Below are 9211 nucleotides of genomic sequence, written 5' to 3'. Positions count from 1 at the left end.
GTGACCTCTCCTTGAGCTGGGGTGGCTGAGCCGTTGGCTGCCAGGTAGGTGTCTCTCCACCCTCTCAGGAGATCCTGCTGAAGAATCAGAATAGAGAGAAGAATAGACAGCAGAATAGAGAGAAGGAAGCGGCGGATTTCCGACATCTCTCAAAGCCCATGGATCCAGCCTAGGACCTGCGTAGGACTTGGTGGTTTGAAGGGTCAATAAATTGCCTCCTCTGAGTGGCTGTGGCTGCGTTTCTGTCCTCTGCACCTGCAGCAACGCTGTGTTGTACTCTCAGCCCCCAGGCCAGGGGCTTTCCGAGACAGCCCCGGATGTTGGCCCGCAAATGCCCTGCGTCTGTGTCTGCGCCCTCCCTGCACCCTACGGAGGAAGTAGACACCCAGCCTTGATTCTGAGGCCACAGAAGTGCTGTGCCCTGCGACCCCGGCTGACATGGACGTGATGATCCACCCAAGCCTTCTGAGAGGAGCTGCGTCAAGGCCTGGAGTGGCCCTGCTGCTCTTCTTGCTGCTGTCCACCCAGGGTGAGGTCCTCCCTCCTCCCCAGGAGATCCTGATCCCCTCCTTTTTCCTGGGGGTGTACGTGGGGGTGGTAATAGATAAATTCCTGTGAAAGAACCTCTGGGGGGCCTCTTAGGCTGGGGTCAGGGGCAGAAGCCATGGGCTAGGGATCCACTGCTGTGGAGCCTGTGGGTCCCACGCTTGCCTCCCACTGGAGAACCCAGGACTTGAGGGTGGGAGGGCACCAACCAGGGGAAGCTGAGGGGCAGAAGGAGCCCCTCGGGCCAGAGAGGCTGTGTTCTGGAAGGCAGAGGGATGTGGTGGGGATCCACTATGCAAGGCTGTCCTAGGGCATAGGTATACCAGAAATAGGTGACATCAATCTCTTTGCATCCTAGGATAGTTGTGGGGGGATTAGTGCCAGGAGGGGCACCTCACTGGAGTGAGCAGGGTCCGGTGGGTTGCAGAGCAGTGGTGGAGCAGGGGAGGCCAGGTGGGAGTCTGAGCAGCACTTGGCCCAGGCAGACCTGGGCTGGGCAGGCGTGCGTGGGAAGAGGAGGAGGTTAGAGAGGACGCCTTGAGATGTCAACTTCACCCCACGGTGGGAAACGGGGGCAGAGGGCCTGTGTCTCACTGTAATTTGTGGAAATGAGACCAGAGAGAAACTGAGTGTTTCCAAAGAGCTAGCTGGGTGGCTCTACAAGAGGGTGAGAGATGCCAAGGTTGGAGACCCTCCAGGGGCTGCTGGGACCGTGGGAGGGCAGGAGACTAAAGAAGGAAGTGGTCAGGGTTACATGCTGCAGAAAGGTCAAGAGACAAGACCATTGGGCAGGGACTGGGTCTTGGTGTTCCGGTGTGGTGGGAGACAGAGGCTTTTTTTCCAAAATATGAAACCTTCAATTTGTGTCTGACTGTGATAGTAAAGCATTCAAAATGACGTTAAAAGGAGAATTCTTTACAAGGCATGTCACCTCCGCACTCCTAACCCACCCAGTGCTAATCAGTGGTTTCACACACTCACTCCCAGGTTGTGGGATGTGGAACAAGGGGTCACACGCGTATTGGAGAATCGCAGTCCTCCACACATCTGCCCAAATGGAACCTCACCTGCTGGTTTTATCTTAGCCATTCAGGGGCCGGTGCTGCTGGTCTCCTTGCTTTTCTGATTGAGATTGGGCACTTTGTCATGTTCATTGATCTTATGGATTTCCTCTTTTGTAAAGGGCCAGTTTGCACGTTTCTGTGGGTTTATTGTTGATTTTTTTTTTTAATTTGGTAGCAGGGATTGAATCCAGGAGCACTTTACCACTGAGCCACACCCCAAATCCTTTTTATTTTTTATTTTGAGACAAGAGTCTCACCAAATTGCTTTAGGGTCTCACTAAGTTGCGAAGGCTGACCTTGAACATTCAATCCTCCTGCCTCACCTCCTGAGTAGCTAAGATAACAGGCGTGTGCCACCACATCTGGCTAGACATGATGTCCTTTACCCCTAAGCATGTCAACTGGTGTGTCCTAAAAATAAGGGATCCTCTTATATATATTACAGCAGAATATAATAAGCAGAATCAGAAAATGAACTTTGATAAAATGTGATGTCATCTATGGATCTTACTCAAGTTATACTGGTTGTCTCACCAATATTATTTAGAGCAAAATAAAGACTTTTTTCTGGTGCAGGATCCAACCCGGTCACACTCTGCCTTCAGTTCTCATGGCTCCTGGGCCTCCACCCAGAGCAGCTCCTCACCTCTACTTTCGGATAGGCAGCCTGGCCATTTTGTGGCCCGTGCCTCAGTCCGGGTTGTCGCTCCCTCATGATTAGACTCCGGGACTGCGTTTCTGACAGGAGGACCTTGGAAGGACGTGCGTTCTGGGTGCACTGCAGCAGGTGTGGCCTTGTCTTTGGTCCCACTGCTGGTGACCTTGACTTCCACTGTGTTGTCCTCTATTTGCATATTACTATTGCTGTTGCTTTCTTGGAAAGCAAACCTAACCAAAGCCCCTGGACTTGCTTCTGCTAGTTTATTGTCCACGGATGAGTCTGACCGAGACAATTTTCTGTAGTTGTTGTCAAACAGCTATTTTTTCTTTTTTTTTTTTTGGTACTGGGGATTGAACTCAGGGGCGCTTAACCACTGAGTCACATCTCCAGCCCTTTTTTGTATTTTATTTAGAGACAGGGTCTCGCCGAGTTGCTTTGGGCATCCCTAAATTGCTGAGGTTGGCTTTGAACTTCCAATCCTCCTGCCTCGGCCTCCCAGCCGCTGGGATTACAGGCGTGCGTCACTGTACCTGGCAAAGTGGCAATTTTCTAATTCCGTGATCCCTTCTACTGTGGACTGAGCTTTTGACAGTGTCATGTCTACCTCTCACTGGCCTCTGGTCGGGGCCTAGCTGACCAAGGCTTTCAATGAAATTCTGTCATATTCACCAATGTCTCTCCTCCCCCTCCTCCTCCCCCCTCCCCTCCCCCACCCCTCCCCTCTCCTCTTCTTTCATTGGTTTCCTTTTTGCATTTTATTTTCATAAAAGAATAACAATAAGCAAATACCCACCACACAGCTAAGGAAATAGTCGCACCTCTCCGGCGTTTCTGGTGAGAGCACTCGTGAACCAGCGCTTGGTCTCTCGGCTCTTCATTTTCTGAAAAGTGTGTTGTGCTCCCCTCTGCAGCTGGGCTGTCCCTTCAGAGGCTCGCCATAGCTCTCTCCTTTCCAGATCCTTCCTTCCCCCTTATCTCTTCCCATCTTTCCTAACAAGAAATGCGAAGTCCGGGGGCTGGCACACGTGGTATTCAACTCTTGCAATTTACTGATGGAAAAATGAAGTCCCTGCAAGGTGACACAATTTGCAAGTCAAGCAGCAAGAGTGGAGAGCAGAAGGATTCCGGTCTCCTAGTCACTCATAAGATTATTCTGTAATTAATGTCCTAGAATATTCTAGAATACTCTGTGTACCAATCCAACAGGCGTTTGATCACGCTGTCTAGCATAGCTCTTAAATCCCTGCCTAGGGCCCAAGACTTAACGTATGTGCTAGGTTGGCACTGACAACGTGCCGGGCGCTGGACCCCTTTACAGGCATGTTGTTTTGTTGGTACTGGGGATTGAACCCTTGAGCACTTACCCACTGAACCACATTCCCGCCATTTTGATTTTTGGAGACAGGGTCTTACTAAATTGCTGAGGCTGGCCTTAAACTTGTAATCCTCCTGCCTCAGCCTCCCGAGTAGCTGGGGTTACAGGTATGCACCACCATGCTGGGCCTACATGCATTTTTTCAGTTACTCTTCACAATAATTCCTGATATGATTAGAAATCTGCTATATATTCGTAAGTACTGTTTTTCCTTCCAACTAATGAGAAATGGAGGCTCTAAGATCTTAGAATCTCCCACTGTTGCCCGAAATCCAGGACCCAGTTCACACTCTAGACTGCTAGCTTCAAAACTTGTGTTCTTCCCATTCAACTAGGTTGCTGCTTCTTCTTCTTTTATATATGTGGTTGTGGATGAACCTTTATTTATTTGTTTTTATGTGGTGCTGAGGATCGAACCCAGTGCCTCATATGTGCTAGGCAAGGGCTCTACCGCTGAGTCACAACCCCAGCCCTAGGTTGCTCTTGAAAATACCCGTTAGATAAGATGTGAACTGCTTGGGCTGGGGAGATATCTCAGCTGGTAGAGTGCTTGCCTTGCAAGCACAAGGCCCTGAGTTCGATCCCCAGTACTGCAAAAAAAAAAAAAAAAAAAAAGATGTGAACTGCTTTGCACCAGAGTGAAGAACATATTTAAAAAAAAAAATTATATATATATTAGTTGTAGATAGACATTTACTTTATTTACATATTTTCATGTGATGCTGAGGATCGAACCCAGTGCCTCACACGTTCTAGGCAAGCGCTCTACCACTGAGCCACAGTCCCAGCCCCTGAAGAACATACCTGATAGTTGGTTCAGTTTGTAGTGCATCCCGGGGACAAAAGAGGTTTGCATCTCTGTCTCTGCCACCACCGTGCTCTGCAGCTACACACGTGGGGGCCCTTTCAATCCTCCACATGACTTCCTTTATAGTAGGTTTTAGAAGGCGCTGCAGCTGGCCTTCAGGGGTGGTAGGCTTGTAAGTTGGAGAAAAGTCACTCAAACCTTTCTTATCAAAAATAGTCCTTTAGTCAGGTGTGGTGACCCTTGCCCGTAAGCCCGGCGACTAGGGAGGCTGAGGAGGGAGGCACACAAGTCTGAGGCCAGAGAGATCTGTCTCAAAATAAAAACCAAAAACGGCTCGGGGCAGGGCCGGGGCTGGGCTCAGCGGCAGAGCGCTTGCCTCGTTCCTGGGAGGCCCTGGATTGATGCTCAGCACCATGTATAAACAAGGAAGTAAAATAAAGGTCCATCAATAACTAAAAAATATTATTTTAAAAAAGCCGGGGGGTACTGGGGTTGTGGCTCAGTGGTAGAGCGCCTGCCTGGCATGTGTGAGGCCCTGGGTTCGATCCCCAGCACCACATGTAAATGAATAAACAAAATAAAGGTATTATGTCCATCGACAACTAAAACAAAGCCTGGGGCCTGGCTCAGGGGTCAGTGGCTAAGTGCCCCGGGCTCTATCCCCAGTACCACCAAAAACAAAAACCCAACAAACGAAAACTGTGTGAAGGTGTTTCTCCGGCCTGCAGTCGGATCCTCAGCCTGAGGCCTGTCAGCAGTCTAGCCTCAGCCTGAGGCCCGTCAGCAGTCTAGCATTGCACCTGTCTGTCCCCCTCCCAGCACCTCCACATCTAGTCACCGTTACATCTGCAGCTACTTCAACCACACCATCACCTGCTTCTTTGACTTTTCTGGTTATTCTCACTGGAACTGCCATTCAGCTGAAAGCCACTCCATCCTACCCAGAGTGCAGTTCAACCTATAGGGTAAATTCCTGGAGGGAATTTCCAGGTCAGAGCATGGTGGTTTACAGTTTTGATGGGAACTGCCAAATGGTCCTGGAGAGATCCTTGGGATCCCATCTCACCAACCATACCAGAGTGCCTACCTGCCCACCCTCTTCCATGCTGCAAACTAATCTGTCTTAATCTTTGCTCATCTTATAGGTGAAACACTTCATTTTACCTGTAAGTAAATACAGTTTTGCTTGCTAATGAAGTTGAATCATCTTTTCATAGTTTCATGTTTTTCTCTAGAGTAAATGTTTCCCAAGTCAGGCGTGGTGGCACAAGCCTGTGGTCCCAGCGCCTCGGGAGACTGGAGCAGGAGGGTCATAAGTTCAAAGCCAGCCTCAGCAATTTTGGGAGGCACTAAGCAACTCGGCGAGACCATGTGTCTAAATAAAATATAAAAAATGGCTGGGGATGTGGCTTGGTGGTTGAGTGCCCTGGGTTCAATTCCTGGTACAAAAAAAAAATTCCAGTGGCAGAATTTTTGTCTCTTGGTCTCTACTGTAACCCAAATGCCAAAACCAGTATTTCCTGAGTCAATCTGTAGTTGCCTTGAATATTGCTCATTTATTGCCCTTTGCTTATTTCCCTACTGGTCTTTACCTTTTTCTTACAGAATTGTAGTGCTCATTATATCTTCTGGTGTTTCCTGCACGCTCACCCTAGGGTGAGCACCTAATAAATGACCCTGGAGTTGTATCAGTGGATGACTGTCCCTCTGCCTCCTCAGGTGCCACAGAGGTCCTCCTGCCCTCTCTGTTCCAGCCTCAGCCTTCTGTGCTGAGTGGACAAGGCAACCCCCAGATCTGGTGTGTGGTGCGGGGTAGCCCCATCAGGGCCCACGTCTTGTCCTGGTACCAGAAGCTGCAGGGGCGCAGCCCTACCTTTCTACTGAGCCAGCGACATGGGGCTCCCCCGACCTACGGCTTGGGTGTGAATTCCCGCTTCCTGGCAGAGATGGATCTGGCCCAGAATGCTGCGCGCCTCACCGTGGGCAATGCCAGCCCTGCTGACGAGGGCATCTACTACTGTGCCATGTGGTTCTCAGGCCTGTATATCTTTGGAGAGGGGACGCACCTGTTCTATCAGGGTGAGTCCCAGGGGCTCTGGAGCCCCCGGTGGGCAGGGCTGCAGTGGGATGGCAGGGGGCTTGGGAAGAAGGCACAGAACCATCTGGGGGAGCCTTGGCTGCAGGGGTGAAGAGAAACAGAGGAGGACTGCAGAAGATCGGCCTGCCGATGAGGAAGACGGACACACTGCAGCCCCAGCTGCTAGGTGGGGAGGGAAGGCGGCTGAAGAACAGTACATCATTCCCTCCACGTGCCCTGCAGCAGGGTTTCTGGAGGCTGGAGGAGCGAAGGTGCATGTGGCAGGGAGCGGCTCTGAGCTCATATTCTGCTGCACAGGCTGGAGGCTAGATGTGGGGCCAAAGCAGATCCTGGGAAAGGAAGGGTTTCCAGGAGCTGGGAGGAAGGCTGGGGAAAGCAGGAAGAAAGGGCTCTCCAAAGACCCCGGGAAGAAAGCGGGTGCAGGGCTGTGGTCTAAAGGGGACTGGTGGCATTTGGGGACACCCTCTGTCATTCCCCACAGCGGAGGTGCAGGCTCCTGCACTCCCACCCCCAGCGCTGACCCTGTTTGTCCCAGCCTCTGGCACTCCCTCCCTGGCACTGTGTGTGGCCTTAGGACAGCACCCGGCCCCTCTGAGGATCTCGTGGGTTCTGAGAGGCCAGCACCAGGAGGAGGACGAGTTCACAGGGAGGCCTGGGGGACCCCTGGTCAGCTGGCTGCAGCTGCCTCGGGAGGCGGCAGGGACAACGGTGAGCTGCCAAGGCCTGCACCAGAGTGGGGCCGCGGAGGCTGCGCTGCACCTGCCCAGGAATCCAGGTGAGTGGAGGCCGGAGGCTCTGCTTGTCTTCCTCCTACAGTCTCCTGGGCCATACACCCCAGACCTGCTGTCCTCCATTCTCCTTGGTGAGTCTCCATCTTATCAACATCACCGATGCCCTGAGTACCAGAGGGTCCGGATAGGCACTCCTGAGTGTGGCAAAGCAGTCTAGCTCTGCCCTGCCTAAAGCTCCTGGCCTTTGGGGCCTGTGCAATGAAGCTGGGGACAGTTGCCGGTGAGGACCCACTAGCCGCTGTCCCTCCAGAACTCTGTCCTCTGGTGGTGAGTGCCTGTTTCCTTTCAAGCTATTTGCAGGGTATGTGCTCTGTTGCAGGGTGCAGAGGGCTGGGCCTGAACTGGAATGAGACTCAGGAGAGCGGTGGAGACATCCCTCTGGGTATGGATCCCTCAGCACCGACCTGTGACCTCTGTGGTGAAGTCCTGCCTTTTGACTTCCGCCTACCCTGTCAAATAGGTTCACTCAGTTGGCAGAGGACTGAGCATTTCCCAGGGCAAACACAGAATGTGAGGAAGTCTGGAAGGCTAGGTCAGACACTGAGCCAGTGTTTACAGTGCAGAAAAGATGTGCTTAGTGTCCTGTTAGGACCATGGCATCTGGGCACGAATTGGGGGAGGGGGGGAGCCGCCTGCCAGAGGGAGAGCTGAGCCCTGAAGTGGGAAGAGCACTACGCTCCCGCAAGAGCAGCTGGGCTCCTCCTGATTCTGCCCCAACCCGCCTGGCCCCCTGGGTGAGTCCTTCACCTTCTCTATGTCTCAGATTTACCCAGTGCCCTACCACATACAGTGCTGAGGCTTCAGAGTGAACAAAAAAGAGACCATTCCTTGCAGAATGGAAGCCTAGCTATTGTATCTATGAAAAGGGAAATATAGTCATCCCTAGGTATCTGCAGGGGTGGGAATATTCTAGCACAAAACCCCCTCTGGTACCAAAATCTGCAGATGTGTAAGTCCCTTATAGAAAAGGGGTGGCATTTGTATACAACCTATATACAAGTATAGTATGTAAGTAGACTTGTATATATAAGTATAGTTATGTATACTTGAAATCACCTCCAGATTACTTATACCTAATACAATGTAAATATTATGCAAATAGTTGCTATACCATATTGTTCAAAGAATAATAAGAAAAGTCCATGTGTTCAGTACAGTCACAATCACCGCCCAGCCCGAGGATTTTCGATCCTCAGATGCAGAGCCAAGGACACAGAGGGTGGGAATACCACCACCTCCGAGGATGAAGGAGCCAGAGAGAAAGCTCTCTGGAAGGCACGAGGGCAGGGAGGCGAGGACACACTTCAGAGGCTCAGCAGCCCTCCCTCTGTCTCCACAGCAGAGCTGGAGCACACCCTTGCTGCCATCACCTACTGCTACCTGGGGCTGCTGGGTGCCACTCCCCTTTATGGCCTGATCCTGGTCACTGTCTGGAGGAATCGCTTCCGCCTGGCCCACCCGCGGGTGCCTCCCACCCAAGAGGCTCAAGGAGCAGCCCCTGATTCCAGGACCCAGGCGGGCAGGGGGCACAGTCCTGCCAGGACCCTGGAGGATGATGCACCATGCGCCAGCAACCCGCAAGACCTCGCGAGCGCGGCCTGTGCCCCAGCCTCCACCGACATCCAGCCAGCTTCCTCCTAGTCCCCTCCCCTCCTTCCCCTTTCGGCCTCCAGGCTGCCCACATTGCTCCACAAATACAGAGACTTTGAGGGAACTCTGCTGTGCTGTGCTGTGCTGGGCAAGGGAGATGGGATCTAGGCCAGGGCAAGGGCACCTGGGGAGGCCGTCGGAGGAGTCTGCAGACCCAGCCCCCATGGCCCTGGCCCCTTAGGAGGCTGGGGTCTTCCTTTGGTCATTCAAGTGCAAAG

General features: G+C 52.2%; 1 protein-coding gene and 1 non-coding gene across 3 annotated transcripts; both read left to right on the top strand.

Annotated features, from left to right (window-relative positions):
* On the top strand, window positions 1-9082 carry LOC124967334 (immunoglobulin alpha-2 heavy chain-like). 2 transcript variants are annotated; one of them, XM_047529523.1, is made up of 5 exons: window positions 1-529; window positions 6174-6533; window positions 7034-7327; window positions 7663-7725; window positions 8686-9082. In XM_047529523.1, the coding sequence occupies exons 1-5, from the start codon at window positions 439-441 to the stop codon at window positions 8982-8984; spliced, it is 1107 nt and encodes a 368-aa protein (XP_047385479.1). In that variant the 5' UTR covers window positions 1-438; the 3' UTR covers window positions 8985-9082. The 2 variants fall into 2 exon arrangements, with proteins under 2 accessions (XP_047385479.1, XP_047385478.1); XM_047529522.1 differs by having other exon boundaries at window positions 2-529; window positions 8683-9081.
* Window positions 4942-5014, top strand: Trnaa-ggc (transfer RNA alanine (anticodon GGC)). The gene has a single exon. It is a non-coding gene; the product is annotated as a tRNA-Ala (tRNA).
* Window positions 9083-9211: the final 129 nt, after the last annotated feature.

This window comes from Sciurus carolinensis, chromosome 16 (genome assembly GCF_902686445.1).
Source record: "Sciurus carolinensis chromosome 16, mSciCar1.2, whole genome shotgun sequence".
Lineage (NCBI taxonomy): Eukaryota > Metazoa > Chordata > Mammalia > Rodentia > Sciuridae > Sciurus > Sciurus carolinensis.
This window is presented reverse-complemented; position numbering and strand designations above follow the sequence as displayed.

Excerpts from the sequence above, each read along its gene's own strand:
- LOC124967334 (XM_047529522.1), top strand. The coding sequence starts at position 439 with ATGGACGTGATGATCCACCCAAGCCTTCTGAGAGGAGCTGCGTCAAGG. Across the intron at positions 7,328-7,662 it reads GCACCTGCCCAGGAATCCAG|GGTGCAGAGGGCTGGGCCTG; the intron begins GTGAGTGGAGGC and ends GCTCTGTTGCAG. Across the intron at positions 7,726-8,682 it reads CGGTGGAGACATCCCTCTGG|CAGAGCTGGAGCACACCCTT; the intron begins GTATGGATCCCT and ends CTGTCTCCACAG.